This window comes from Erythrolamprus reginae, chromosome 7, assembly GCF_031021105.1.
Source record: "Erythrolamprus reginae isolate rEryReg1 chromosome 7, rEryReg1.hap1, whole genome shotgun sequence".
NCBI lineage: Eukaryota > Metazoa > Chordata > Lepidosauria > Squamata > Dipsadidae > Erythrolamprus > Erythrolamprus reginae.
Genome location: NC_091956.1, coordinates 22,026,966 through 22,042,596, shown reverse-complemented (window position 1 = coordinate 22,042,596; position 15,631 = coordinate 22,026,966). Strand labels below are relative to the sequence as shown.

Here is a 15,631-nt window from a genome sequence, read left to right as displayed (position 1 = left end):
GGATCTGGTTTCAGGTTTGTCCATTATGTGACGCTCCAAAAAAAGAGATTACGCCTGAAGGGTTGCACTCACGTACCCAAAGATCTAAGGTGGCCAATCCATGCTCTTCTACCCCTACCTCCATCTGTTTTCTCTTTCCTTCTTTCCCCTTACCAGCGGGCTGCTGTGGGAGTGACAGATTGTTTTGTTAGAAAAGTGAACCATTCACACGCTGACAGCGTATCAAATTAGGCCCAGAGGCTTAAAATACCCACCCTAGCTTGCAATCACACGGTGTGTCAGTTTGTGGCGGTGGTGGTGTTGAGCCTCCTTTTACTGAAAAGTGAACCTTAAAACAAGTGTGAGTACACAATCCTGCTGTGCAGCATGTTCTAAGGGAAGATCACCATCATAACAGACAAACTGTCATATTCCCTCTAGTATTCCTAGACATACAGTTTGAAAACCACATTATAATTGATTGTGGCTGCAATTTCTCTAAGGTTTAATTCAGCTGAAGCCTACTTCTGTATAGAACAATTAAGGTAGGAAAAAACCCCCTAAGTATAAAATCATAGAATCACAGGGCTGGCAAATGTAAAATTGTGCTGCCTGTTTACCACTCAAATCTATAACTTTTAAAAATCAGTAATGATTAAAAGAGGTTTCACCTTGCCTACTTCTTTTACTCTTTTTACGACTTACTTTTCTTTTCTTTTTTTAAATTCTTTTTTTAAAATTAGACATACACAAACAAAAACAAAAAAGAACATACATATGGGATACAGTGGTACCTCTACTTACAAACTTAATTTGTTCCAGATTTTTAAGTAGAAAAGTTTGTAAGTAGAAGCAATTTTTTCCATAGGAATCAATGTAAAAGCAAATAATGCGTGCAAACCCATTAGGAAAGAAATAAAAGCGTGGAATTTGGGTGGGAGGAGGAGAAGGAGGAAGAAGAGGAGGAGGAGGACAGTCACTGCCGAAGGAAGAAGGTAAGGTGAGGGGAATAAAAAAAAATCCAAAACTTTAAGGCTTTAAAAAAAAAAGGGACTCTGAGGCAGTGAATAGGAGTACGCGCCTGCCATACACCTGGCGTGAGGCTGCCTCCCATACACTGTGCCAGAGAGAAACCCAGGGGGAATGGCTCTCAAATTTCCTGGAAAATTTTTCCAGGCTCTGGTTCTCAAGTAGAAAATGGTTCTTAAGAAGAGGCAAAAAAGTCTTGAACACCCAGTTCTTATCTAAAAAAGTTCTTAAGTAGAGGCATTCTTAAGTAGAGGTACCACTGTACTTACATCCCTATTTCTATCAGAAGTTCAATTGGAGATATATACAATTTTTATCTTGTTTTTGTTAATGTAATGTTTTGCTTGCATATTTTTATTTAGACTACAAATAAAGTTATTTTTCTCTGCCATTGCTCTCTTGGGCTATATTTCTATCTAATTTCACTTCCTTTATTATTTCTCTCTTTTAACCAATTATAAAATTTATCTCATATCTTATAGTAGTCTGAATCTTATTTCCCTTCTAATTTCTTTGTCAACATATCCATCTCTGCAGAGTACATGATTTTTTAAATTATCATTTCTTTTTTTGGTACCTCCTCGCTTTTCCATTGCTGCGCATAGGTAATCCTTGCCGCTGTGAAAATATGGATAATCAAGTATTGAATTTTCTTTTTGTACTTCTTATTAATAACACCTAATAGAAATAGTTCTGATTTTTTCTCTATTTCGTCTTTTGTAATTTCTTTTAACCATTCCTCTATTATATTCCAATACGTTCTTGCCTCTGGACAAATCCACCATAGGTGATAGAGAGTTCCATTTTCCTTTTTACAACTTACTTTTTATTATTTTATTTTGGAAGTAAAGCTCAGAAAATGAAAGTATAGCCTAAAGTGTCCACATTAAAATGATGATGAACGTTTATAAAATTACAGTGGGATACAATTAAGTAGACCATATTTAAGTATACAATAAGCCTTAATTGCTCAGATTACTCAGATTTTTTTTAAATTAATAAGCACTTGAGATTATTATAAGTAAGTTTTCATACAGTCTTTAGGCTGGGTTTCGATATTCTGGGCATGAAGCCACAAATTAGTCAGCGCAATTTTAATGCAATTCAAGTTGGGTGAATCCTGCCAATACTGTACAGCCGAATTAGCCTAATTTCATAAACAATGCTGCAAAAGTCAGCCACCGATTCTCTTGTTTTTCCTTGATGTTTCTGATTCTCAAACCGCCTGCAGGACAGAAGGTGAGGTCAAAGTTTACAAGAGGAAAGCTGCAAACGCACTACTACTTCACAGCACAAAGACAGCCATATGCTCCCTGTGCATTATTGGCAAATTGATGTGATAGTCTTAAACACAGGTAGGTCCCCCCCCCCCAGTAAAAATAATACAATAATATAATAGTACAATACAATAATACAATACAGGTGATCCTTGACAACAACTGAGTGCCAAATTCCTATTGCTATGGGAAACATTTGTTAAGTGAGTTTTGCCCCATTTTATGACCTCTGGAAATTAAACAATATAATCCTAAAATCCCAGTCCAGCACAATACCACTGAAAAAGAAAAACAAGAAATCCAAGAAGAAACCAGCATGGTTGCACAAAGATCTGACAAATGAGCCTTGGTGGCACAGTGGTTAGAGTGCAGTACTGCAAGCTGCTTCTGCTGACTGCTAGCTGTAGTTCAGCAGTTAAAATCTCACCACCGGCTCAAGGTTGACTCAGACTTCCATCCTTCCGAGGTGGGTAAAATGAGGACCCAGATTGTTGGGGGCAATATTCTGATTCTGTAAACCGTTTAGAGAGGGCTATAAAAGCACTATGAAGCGGTATATAAGTCTAAATGCTATTGCTATAACGTTGTTAAGTGAATGGCAATGGCTAAGTGAGTAATACGGCTGTTAAGTCAATCTGGCTCTCCCACTCCATCGACTTCTTGTTGTTGTTGTTATTATTATATTATTATTATTATTATTATTATTATTATTATTATTATTATTATTATTATTTAGATTTGTATGCCGCCCCCCTCTCTGCAGACTCGGGGTGGATCACAACAGTGATAAAAACAATATATGGTAACAAATCTAATAATTAAAATCTAAAACAACAGTTTTACATTACAAAGTCCAAAAAAACCCCCCAAAAAACTTTTGTTTGTCCGAAGGTCGCAGAAGAAGGAAGGCCGGAAGGTCAGACCTCGAGGACATGGCAACTGTCGAAGGAAGTCCGTTGCCATCGGTTCTGAATTTTGATCACGGGACCATGGAAATTCTACAAGGATCGTAGGTGTGAAAAAACGATCACGAATCGCCATGTCCCTTCGAACGGTCACTAAAGGAACTGTTGTAAGTCAAAGACTACCTGTAAAAGCACCTGGACATTGTGACTCTTTCGGCCTCCCCATTAAAAACAATCACCAGCATAGCTGGTCCTCGACTTATCAGGCCAAAATATATGTTGACTAAGCGAGGCATTTCTTAAGATAGCTGTGTCCCATTGTACCATCTTTCTTGCCCTCATCCTTAAGCAGCTCACTGCCATTAATACGACAGCAATGGTTGTTAAGCGAATCCAGCTTCCCCATCGACTTTTGTCTGTCAGAAGGTGGCAAAAGGGCATCATGTGACACCTGGACACTGCAACCGAGTCAGATGCTGAGCATCCAGTATTGAGTTCTTACCTGGAGGGGGGGGGAACCAGTGCACCGGTAGCAGAAATGGAGCTGTGCATGCAGCTCTGGATGACTGATGGGCGTGCGTGCGCATCGGAGCGAGATTTGGCTTCTGCACATATGCAAGAAACAAAATCTCAAGAGGACGCGCATGTGCGCATGAGATTTCAGCAATTTTCAGCAATTGCTTTCCTTCCACATATGTGCAGAAGCAAAAGAATTGCTGAAATCTCACACACCCGTTGTCACCCACACGCATGAGTACCAGTAGTGGTGGTAAGTTGGAACCCCTGCCTCCGAGCATCTAATTCGGAACTTCGATCGTGGACCGCTGTGAGCATTGATGATTGTTAAAAAAAAAAGGTGTGAAAAATGGACGCCAGTGTGAAAAAAAATCCCTTTTATTGAGGGGTGTATCCTAACCGCTACAAATGGTCAGCAAACGCACTGTCATCAGTCTAGGATTATGTGTGAATTCAACTCTTATTTGTGGGCCAGGTGATTTTTCTTTCTTTTTTTTAAATTCCTCCAATCCCGAGGAAACAAAAAATGATGGAAATTTGCTTAACCCACTTGGGACCATAGACAATGGTTTTGTTAAAACAAAAGGTGTGAAAAATGGATGCCAGTGTGAAAAATCCTTTTTTTCAGAGTGTCCTTAACTGCTTCGAATGGTCAGTAAATGCACTGTCGGTCAAGGACTACCGGTATGTGGAATTCAACTCTTATTTGTAGTTAGTTCTTTCTTTCTTTCTTTCTTTCTTTCTTTCTTTCTTTCTTTCTTTCTTTCTTTCTTTACCTCCCTCTAATACTGAGGAAACAAAAAATGATGGAAGTTCGCTTCAGAGCAAAAGATGTGAAAAATCCCTTTTTTAAGGAGTGTCGTAACCGCTTCCAACGGTCAATAAATGCACTGGAGTGAATTCTATGTGAATGTGTAACTCTTCTTTGCGGACCAGGTCGTTTTTCTTTCTTTTTTTTATCCCTCCCTTCAATCTGGAGGAAACAAAAAACGATGGACGTTCGCTTATGACCATCCACTGTTGCGAAAAATAAAGGTGTGAAAAATCCCTTTTTTCAAGGGGTGTGTCCTAACCGCTTCCAACGGTTAGTAAACGCACTGGCATCAGTGAGGAATATGCGTGAATTCAATTCTTATTTGTAGGCCAGGTTCTCTTTCTTTCATCCCTCCCTTCAACCCTGAGGAAACAAAAAACGATGGACTTCACTTCTGACCATTGATGGTTGTTAAAAATAAAGGTGTGAAAAATCCCATTTTCGAGGGGTGTGTCCTAACTGCTTCCAACTGTTAGTAAACGCACTGTCGTCAGTGAGGACTATGCGTGAATTCAACTCTTGTTTGTGCACCAGGTGGTCTGTCTTTCTTTCTTTCATCCCTCCCTTCAATCCTGAGGGAGAAAAAAAACCCAATGGACTTCCTTCTGACCATCCACGGTTGTTAAAACAAAAGGTGTGAAAAATCCATTTTTTCCGAGGGGTGTCCTAACCGTTTCCAACGGTCAATAAACCCTCTGCCGTCAGTCGAGGACTATGTGTGAATTCAACTCTTCTTTGTGGGCCAATTTTTAAAAATCTTTTTATCCCTCCATCTAATCCTGAGGAAACAAAAAACGAGGGAAGTTTTCGGAAGGCCGTCGAAGCTCAAAAAGCGGCACCTCAGGACTTCCCGGCAAGCCCCGCCCCCTCCTGACCCCCCTTCCCAAAGCCCCCCTCCTCAAAGCCTCCCTCCCGCGGGCGCAAAGCTGTGAATCTGGTCCGGCGGAGCCAGTGGGCTGCCGGAGAAGGAGGGGGAAGGGGCGTGGCCGGAGGAGGGGGCGGAGGAGGAGGGGGCCGGGTCCGCGCGCGGGGCTCCGGCAGACGCGCGTGTTGCGCCTTTTGAGGTGAGGGGGAGGCTCGCGCCTCTGAGAAGGTGAAGCTTCGGAGTGGATTTCTCTCTCCCGGCCCGCGCGGACCGGCTCGGCTATGGGAGGCCGCTGGGCGCTGAGGCTGGTTTTGCTGGCGCTCCTAGGCGCATCAACAGGTGGGCAAATCGAGCGGCGGCGGCTCCAGGTGGAAAGCGCCCGGGCGGAGGTGGAGAACCGCGCAGGGTTTGGCGCTTCTCTCCCCCCCAGAATGAAGGGAATGGCCCCCATTGAGGAGCAATGGGGATAACAATATGCCCCCCCCTCCACCGCCCCCGGCCTCAGGTTAGGCGGAGGTATATAGAGGGGAATGCAGAGAGGCGGGTGCAGTTCAGGCTGGGAAAGAGGCGCATTTTAATGTCCGAGCGAATTTTTAGTCGGCAAATCGGTTCAGTTTCGGCTCCGGGGGTTTCGTTGGATTTCTCAGTTGCGTAGCTGGTTGGTTATCTCTCTGTCTCTCTCCGTCTCTTTTTCTCTTTTTCTTTCCCCATTTCCCCCTCTCTCTTTCTCCCCTCTCTTTCTCTCTCCCCCTTTCTTTATTTCTGTCAACCTCGCTCTCTCTCTCTTTCTCCCCCCTTCCCTCTCTTTCTTTTTCTCTCCCCATTTCTTCCTCTCCTCCGCTCTCTATTTCCCCCGCTCTTTCTCTCTCTCCTCCTTTCTTTCTCTCTCTCTTTCTCCCCCTTTCCCTCTCTTTCTTTTCTCTCCCCATTTCCCCCTCCTTCGCTCTCTATTTCCCCTTCTCTTTCTCTCCCCTTTCTTTCCCTCCATTTCTCACCCTTTCCCTCTTTCCTTTTGTCTGGACATTTCTTTCTCTATCCCTCTATTTCTCCTTCCCCCTTTCTCGTTCCCTCTTTTTCCACCCTTTCTCTTTCCCCATTTCTTTCTCCCTCATTCCCTCTATTCCTCCCACCTCTCTTTCTCTCCCCCTTTCATTCTTTCTTTCCCTCTGTTTCTTCCCCCTTTCTCTCTCTCCTTCCCTCTATTTCTCCCTCCTCTCTCCCCCTTTCATTCTTTCTTTCCCTCTGTTTCCTCCCTCTTTCTCTTTCCCTCTCCCTCCTCTCCCCATTTCTTTCTCTCTCCCTAGTTCACCCTTTCTCTCTCTCCTTTTTTCTCCCTCCTTTCTCTTTCTCTCGCTCCCATTCTCTCCCCATTTCTTTCTTTCTCTCTTTCCCTTCCTCTTTCGGTCTCCCTCTTTCTCTCCCCTTCTTTCTCTTTCTTCCCCCCTAACCCTCTCTCTATCTCCTTCTCCCTCTCTCTCTCCTTTCTCTTCATTTACAAATGCTGTATTTTAAAGCCAAACAGCTCCTAGATTCATTCTCGAATGCGCGTTTCTTTCCCCCCAAATCCCTTAATAAAGCGATTGCGAGCCCAGAGGTGGAAGTTTGCGTTACTCTCACGCTCCGCCGCTTTTGCGTTACTTTTTAAAGTAAGTTGGATCGTAAGTGTAGTGTGTGCAGGAGTCCAATCTGCGCCTCCTGGAATCTTACTGTTTTCCCAGGGATCTGAAAACGAGGAAAAAACACACCCACAACTTTACACGGAAAACGTGTAGGAACTACGTACCTCCATCCTATCCCTTCAATCTCTGCGTGGCTACTAAGCTTCGCTTTCCTTTATTTCGTTGAAGAGTAATATGCAAAGGACCGAGGCTTAGCTAGAACTGAACCTGGTGCTGTTTTCACCCAATTAAATGAAGTGCGTAGCTTTCCTGCTCTGCTAAAACTGTTTTTTTTTTCAAATGCATAACCTGTATCTTTTATAGTCTTCTCCTCCCTTAATCGGGCGGTGTGCTCCATGTAATTCCGTAAAAATTGAATTCTCAAGACTTGTATAGGATTGCCCTGCCCAGTTTGATTTGAAACGAGCAGCAGTGTTTTCAAAGTTTGTGAGTTTGGGTAGTCCCAGTTGGGGGTGGGGGGAAGAGGTGGCATTATTTAAGAGTGAATGGATGCAGGAAAACTTTGCTTTAAAGGTTGCAGAGAGACAGAAATTGAGGGGAGCTATTACAAGTCTCTTGATTTTTGCAAGTTTTTTGGTTACTAACTGAATTGAGATAGTGATTTGAGTGGATTTACACTACTACCCTTCTGGCTGCTGTTTAAAAAGCTTGTTTGCACCGTGCACAATTAATCCTGCATATTAACAGTTTCATGCAAGAACTAGCTTTGAGCTTGTTGCCTCAAACTTCTTTCCAGTGTAGGCTGAAAGGGGGCTCATGCATAGGACAATAGTTGTGTACTACTCACTGCTGGGAACCAAAGTGCCAGTATGTTTAAATTGCTCCCTGGTTTGATAGATTAGACTTCCTCTCAGTTATTTTTTAAATCATATTTGATCGATAGATTATCTATGTTGCTCTTTTAGCCATATCCAAACTTTTTTTTTTTTAAATCACACCGCTGAATGTTGGCACATGTCTGAAATGCCACAAAACACAATTATTTTAGTTGCAGTGCCGTGAAATTATTGGGTTTTTTTCCTCTCCAGTAAACAACTCCCTTCAACAATCACTGCAAATAAAATTCAGTGATACAAATAAAAAGTAATAGTAATAACTTTGGTCATCTGTATAGCATTACAAAAACTCCTAAGCGCACTGAGTGTAGTGTTATACTTTGTGCATAACACCATTATGTGTGCTGTGCCTCGCTATTCTACTTTCTAGGTAACCTGCCTAAAAGATAATTCCGCAATTACTTTGCAGACCTTCGTTGGTTTTATTTCCAAAAAAATATTAATGTTGGAATGTTCCGATGAGTTCCTTAAAAATACTATACACATCCCAAGGAAGGGCTAAAGGTATAGATTTTGATGGATGGCGAGTGGAGTTGTAGGATATGTAACTGCAGTTTCAGAATTTGCCACAGAGAGGAGACATTAATCATAATTATTCTCATTCACCTCTCCTATTCTGTTGTGAAGTTGCTTATGCTAATAAGCCCTTGCAAGTTCTCTCTCTCCTTTTCCGCTAGGTGAGCTGATTTATGCTTATTTACAAGGCAGGAGTATCAATCTCTTTACCCAGGACTGGGCTTGTGGCCCACATATCACTATATCAAGTTTTTGTGGTCTAAGAGAGTGTGAAAAAAGAATTTTCAACAGCCCTGAAAATGCAGATAATGGATGATACATAATTTGTAACTGATTTTATTCATTCTGCATTATCTAGTGTTGAAAGATACATGAATTGTTTGGGGGATGGGCAGTGATGGACTCCTATGGGTACGGTCAGGAACGTAGTAAATTTTGACCAAAATTTGGGAGCTCCACCCAAGAGCACACAATTTGCACTGAAAGATGTTGAAGAAAAATGCATAAGCCAAGCCCACAGTGTGGTAGTAAAAATTTTGGTAGCCCATCACTGGGGAGTGGGGAGGATTTACCTGGCCTCAGGTAGATCTGGGCTCACAAAGACCTTTCTGCTCAATTCATCCGGAGCATTGTATTGAAATTTTCCTGCTTTTGGATACCTCTGTGAAGATAGTTTGCATGACACTTTCTTTATGCAGTTGGGAAGAGGCACTAAAACTGCTATTTATTGTGAGTCACCAAAGTGCAAAAAAAGAGACACTGGAAAGAATGCAGAGAAGAGCAACAAACGTGATTATGGGCCTGGAGGCTAAATTTAATTTAATTTAATGTTTAATTTACAGTGGTACCTCTACTTAAGAACTTAATTCGTTCCGTGACCAGGTTCTTAAATAGAAAAGTTTGTAAGTTTTCCCATAGGAATCAATGTAAAACCAAATAATGTGTGCAAACCCATTAGGAAAGAAATAAAAGCTCGGAATTTGGGTGGGAGGAGGAGGAGGAAGAGAAGGAGGACAATCGCTGCCGAAAGAAGAAGGTGAGGTGAGGGGAATCAAAAAAATCCAAAACTTTAAGGCTTTAAAAAAAAAGATGGACTCTGAGGCGGTGAGGAGGAGCACGCGCCTCCCATATACCCGGCGCGAGGCTGCCTGACATATACTGCGCCAGATAAAGAAACCCAGAGGGAATGGCAGGAAACTGGCTGGGCCTTTGTGCCGCTCTCAAATTTCCTGGGAAATTTTTCCGGGCTCGGGTTCTTAAGTAGAAAATGGTTCTTAAGAAGAGGCAAAAAAATCTTGAACACTCCATTCTTATCTAGAAAAGTTCTTAAGTAGAGGCGTTCTTAAGTAGAGGTACCACTGTATTCGACTTCTATGCCGCCCAATCCCGTAGGATTCAAGGCTGCTTACAACAATTAAAAAAATAATGCAATAGTACAATAATAAAATGAAGTTGAACATCAATTATAAATCCCAAAAAATCAATCTAACAAACATATGTATCAGCCAAACATAATTCTAATCTAAGTAATAAATAAATAAATTCGGGCACATCTGATGTTAGAGTTCATGGCCCCAGGCCTGTCGACAAAGCCAGGTCTTCACAGCTTTTCAAAAAGCATAATGGAGCATAAAACATAATGGAGAACAGTTGGAAGAATTGGATATGTCTCATCAAGTGAAAGGATTAGGGGTGACATGATAGCATTGCTCCCCCAAAGTAGAGGGTCTCCCTCAAAGTAGGGCGGATTAACCTATTCTCCAAAACATCTGACGGCAGGACAAGAAGGAATTGATGGAAATTAATCAAGGAGAGAACCAACCTTCAGGATTGGGTGGCATAGAAGTCAAATAAATAAATCAGCCTACCTACCAACCTAGAACTAAGGAGAAATTAACGGTGGAACGGCTTGTCTTCAGAAGTTGTGGGTGCTGCATCACTGGAAGTTTTTAACAAGAGACTGGACAGCCATTTCTCTGGAATAGTAGCGGGTTTTCTGGTTGACCAAGGGGTTGGACTAGAAAAGGTTCATTCTATTATTGTTCTACATTTATGAGTACAGTGGTCCCTCGATCATCGCGAGGGTTCCGTTCCAGGACCCCAAGCGATGATCGATTTTTCGCGAAGTAGCGGTGCGGAAGTAAAAACACCATCTGCGCATGCGCAGATGGTGTTTTTACTTCCACCGTCGCCCGCCCACCCCGTTGCTCGCGCCTGGGGTTTCCCCGCGTGCGTGCCGCCCGCCCACGCTGTTGCTGGGGCCGCTTCCCAGCTGGGAAGCGGAGCTGGGGTTTCCCCAAGCGCGCGCGCGTTGCTGGGGCTGCTTCCCAGCTGGGAAGCGGAGCTGGGATGTCCCCAAGCGTGCGCGCGTTGCTGGGGCTGCTTCCCAGCTGGGAAGCGGAGCTGGGGTTTCCCCAAGCGCGCGCGCACCGCCCGCCCGCCCACGCTGTTGCTGGGGCCGCTTCCCAGCTGGGAAGCGGAGCTGGGGTGTCCCCGCGCGTGCCGCCCGCCCGCCCACGCCGTTGCTCACGCCGCCGCTGGGGTCTTACCGGGGCAAGAGGGGGAAGACCCAGGGAAGCCGCCCAGCAGCTTATCTGCCCGGCGGGAAACTCCACCATCTACGCATGCGTGGCCATAGAAAAAAGGCACGCATGCGCAGATGGTGGAGTTTACTTCCGGGTTGAAAACTAGCGATATAGCCCTTTCGCGATGCTCGAGGACGCGAAACTCGAGGGATCACTGTATACATAATTTAAGAACAACTTTGAGTCAAAAATCAAAGCTGCCTTTAGGGAGATGTCATTTGTGTTTTACTAACCTGGTGTTTCTCAAATAGTGGGGCAGCCCCCCCTTAGGGGGGACGCAGAGTGACCTTGGGGGGAAGCGTGACCCCAGGGAACATGCTTTATTTTGCTGCAGGGAGTAGGCGGGTTTTGCACCAAACAATAGCACACAGCACAGAGTAGGAGATATGAAGTGCATATACCAAAACCTTAAGAGACACCATGGAAACATATTTAACAGGGATGAAAAGAGGAGGAGAGAGACGAAGATAATGAAACAAACGTAAGTCTCCCGAAAGCTAAGATGAAGAAATATGATGAAGCGTATGTAGCGCCTGGCTTCACTGTGACTACGGTGGGAGACGAGGAAAGACCGGTATGTTTACTGTGTCTAAAAATGTTGGCAGTGGACAGCATGAAGCCAAATAAATTAAGGCGTCGCTTAAAACATTACACCTCAATCACGCTGATAAGTCGCTTGAGTTTTTTCAGTGAAAACGTCCTGAATATTGCAAACAATGGTTTCGGCAGAGAGTTGGGGCTGCGCAAAATGTATACTTCTACCTGGGGGGAGAGAATGTAACAGAAAATAATTGAGAAGCACTGTACAATACTAGCCAAATGTTATTGTTTCATTATTTGGGTTAGAACAGATTTTTTTTTAGCACAATAATGAATTGGCCTGTTTAAAAATAAAAATAATCAAGTTTGTTTTTTTATAGACATTAACAATATTATTTATTTCATCTTTGTAAGGTGCCCGGAATCATTGAAAATGAGTTGGGCAGCCATATAAGTTTTTTTCAATGAATAAAATAAATATGTAGCTGAAAGCAATTTTCCTTCATTCAGCAAACCAAAAGGTTGGATAACTATGTTCTAGGTTACAATTAGAATTATGGGGGAAAGAGGTTTTGTGATAGCTCTGGGTGCACAGACAGCTGCCCCCTTAATACAACATCACTGTTTGCATAATTGCAGCATTAGTACAAGCAGTTTCAGAGATCAGTCCATCAATTAAATTAGCAGTGGTGAGCATTATTGTCTATGGAGATGTTCAGTCATGCAGAAGTTATCCCAAAGGTGCTTATTCAAGAGGCAACTGGACTTTTCTGAGAAGAAAAGACCTGAAGAAGCTTCTTGGATGAGAAGTGAAACATCTTCAAAAACCAGAAAATCCAGTTGCCTCTTGAAAAAAACATCTTTGGGAAAATGATATTTTTTCTTCCAGAATTAAACTGGCTTCCATTCCATTATAACAGGGCTTTTACAAATGAGATTTATCTTATCCTATACTCTCTCTTCTATTCCTTCTCTAATTTTCACACCCATTTCCCTTGAAAGTGTCCTCTACTACCCTCATTGTGTATTATTGTGTATTGGACAAAATAAAATAAATAAATAAAATAAAAGATTTAGGATGACCATGGCCACAACCTTTTAAAATCGGCTTATGCAGAGACAATAAGAACACTGCCCAAACTTGTCACTTCATTTTGTTTGGGGAGAATAGTTGTGAGTAGTTGGCTGTAGTGCAAAGTTTTAAGGATTAAATAGATTAAAATGTAATTATTAAATGGAAGCGGTGCACTCATTCATTGCTTAACCTTTGCAACAGCAACATCATTAATTTAATTCACATAGGGCAGCATACCCTCCAAACCTTTGGGGTACCAGGGACTAGTTCCATGGGGAGAAGTTTTCACGCAGACTAAAGGGAAGCTGCATCCCATGGATGGGGCTTCGCTTGCACCCCGGTTTCTGGCATGTCCATGAACCACAGGTTGGGGACCCCTGATGTAGTAGGATCACAGCAATTCATTTATCATTTTAGGAATTGTAGTATTGCATAGTTTGAACTACAGAGGTATTTGTAAAGGCAGCAAATGTATTGATGATGATGATGATGATTATTATTATTATTATTATTATTATTATTATTATTTATTAGATTTGTATGCCGCCCCTCTCCGTAGACTCGGGGCGGCTCACAACAACAACAAAGACAATGTAAGAACAAATCTAATAATTTAAAAAACACTAAAAACCCCATTATTAAAAGCAAACATACACACAAACATACCATGTATAAACTGTATAGGCCCGGGGGAGATACCTCAGTTCCCCCATGCCTGATGGCAGAGATGGGTCTTAAGAAATTTACGAAAGGCAAGGAGGGTGGGGGCAGTTCTAATCTCCGGGGGGAGCTGGTTTCAGAGGGTCCGGGCCGCCACAGAGAAGGCTCTTCTCCTGGCTCCCACCAAACGACATTGTTTAGTCGACGGGACCCGGAGAAGGCCAACTCTGTGAGACCTAACCGGTCGCTGGGATTCGTGCGGCAGAAGGTGGTCCCGGAGATATCCTGGTCCGATGCCATGAAGGGCTTTATAGGTCATAACCAACACTTTGAATTGTGACCAGAAATTGATCGGCAACCAATGCAGACTGCGGAGTGTTGGTGTGACATGGGCATATTTAGGGAAGCCCATGATTGCTCTCGCAGCTGCATTCTGCACGATCTGAAGTTTCCGAACACTTTTCAAAGGTTGATGTGCATTAGGGTGATACAAAGGCTTGCGGTCAAAAGGCTTCGTGATGATAGGATGTGGATATGCTAAACGTCTTCCAAACTCTTTAAACCAAATGCATCCTTTCCCAGGATTGTGCCGCGTCAGAAATAGTTGCAGCTGCTTGAAGGAATTGCAGGCAGGTGCTTCCTGAGAGCTCCACATGCTCTAAAATGCTTTCCCCCACCTTCAAATCTGAAGAAGAAAATCAGGGCTTCCTGGTGCTTCAGATTTGAAGGGGAAAAAAGTATTATTCTGGCCCTCAGTTGACGCAGGATTGAATCAAAAGACCTTCCATTGGTGTAAACCTTGTGCCCATTGGACCCACAATGGAGAGACAGTGTTTGTCAAGAGCTTTCATTCATTGAGGTGCATAGTTTACCCAATTTCTACCCTTTTCAATATTAAAGAAAAATAAATGCTCTCAAAAGTCCTTATGAACAATCCTATTGTGGATTGTAGGCAGGAATCCTGTCTCAGAGACTGTTCCCAGCCTTATAATACCTTTCCTTTCAGTGTCCCACATGTGTCTTATGATCACATGCAAATATAGGGTTAAAAGCTTTTTAGTAAGGTTAAATTCCATCTGTCCGTCCATCACCCTGGGGGGGGGAATTACTGACCCCCTCAGAGAGGGTCCTCAATCCACAGCTTACTTTAGAAAACCATCTTTCAGCTGTGGCGAGGGGGGCGTTTGCCCAGGTTCGCCTGGTGCACCAGTTGCAGCCCTATCTGAACCGGGACTCACTACTCACAGTCACTCATGCCCTCATCACCTCGAGGTTCGACTACTGTAATGCTCTCTACATGGGGCTACCTCTGAAAAGTGTTCAGAAACTTCAGATCGTGCAGAATGCAGCTGCGAGAGCCATCATGGGCTTCCCTAGGTATGCCCATGTTACACCAACACTCCGCAGTCTGCATTGGTTGCCGATCAGTTTCCGGTCACAATTCAAAGTGTTGGTTATGACCTAAAAAGCCCTTCATGGCATCGGGCCAGAATACCCCCCGGGACCGTCTTCTGCCGCACGAATCCCAGCAACCAGTTAGGTCCCACAGAGTCAGCCTTCTCCGGGTCCCGTCAACTAAACAATGTCATCTGGCAGGACCCAGGGGAAGAGCCTTCTCTGTGGCGGCCCCGACCCTCTGGAACCAGCTCCCCCCAGAGATTAGAATTGCCCCCACCCTCCTTGCCTTTCACAAGCTCCTTAAAACACACCTCTGTCGTCAGGCATGGGGGAATTGAGATATTCCTTTCCCCCCAGGCCTATACAAGTTATGCATGGTATGTTTGTGTGTATGTTTTGTTTTTTAATAAGCGGTTTTTAAATGATTTTTTAATTAATAGATTTGTAATACTGTATATTGTTTCTATTGTTGCTGTGAGCCGCCCCGAGTCTGCGGAGAGGGGCGGCATACAAATCTAATAAATAAATTAATAATAATAATAATAATAATAATAATAATAATAATAATAATAACAACAACAACAACAACAACAACTTTGGTTCTTGTGCTTGTAGTGGAAATCTTTCAGATTTGTGTAAAGCAGTGGTTCTCAACCTGAGGGTCGGGACCCCTTTTGAGGGGTCAACCAGCCATTTCACAGGGGTCACCTTAGACTATGGGAAAGACAGATTTCCCATAGTGTTTGGAACTAAAGCTTCTATTCTGGTGCCTTGGAACATATTTTTACAATCTGACCAATCAGGCGTTTACAGTGGGGGTGTCCCTCTGATCTTCCTGCCAATCAGCTTAAAGCTCTGTTGGGAGAATTGGCACTAGACTTATGGTTGGGGGTCACCACAACATGAGAAACTGTACTAAAGGGTCGCAACATTAGAAAGGTTGACAACCAGTGGTTT

The 15,631-nt window shown here is 43.2% G+C and overlaps 1 protein-coding gene across 2 annotated transcripts in view; it reads left to right on the top strand.

The window, feature by feature from the left end:
* Positions 1-5,583: 5,583 nt before the first annotated feature.
* The window catches only part of KIT (KIT proto-oncogene, receptor tyrosine kinase), a 156,766-nt gene continuing 146,718 nt past the window's right edge, over positions 5,584-15,631 (top strand). For both annotated transcript variants that reach the window (XM_070757138.1, XM_070757139.1), the window contains exon 1: positions 5,584-5,724. In XM_070757138.1, coding sequence (XP_070613239.1) covers positions 5,667-5,724 — 58 coding nt within the window. In that variant the 5' untranslated portion in view covers positions 5,584-5,666. The remainder of the gene's footprint in view (positions 5,725-15,631) is intronic.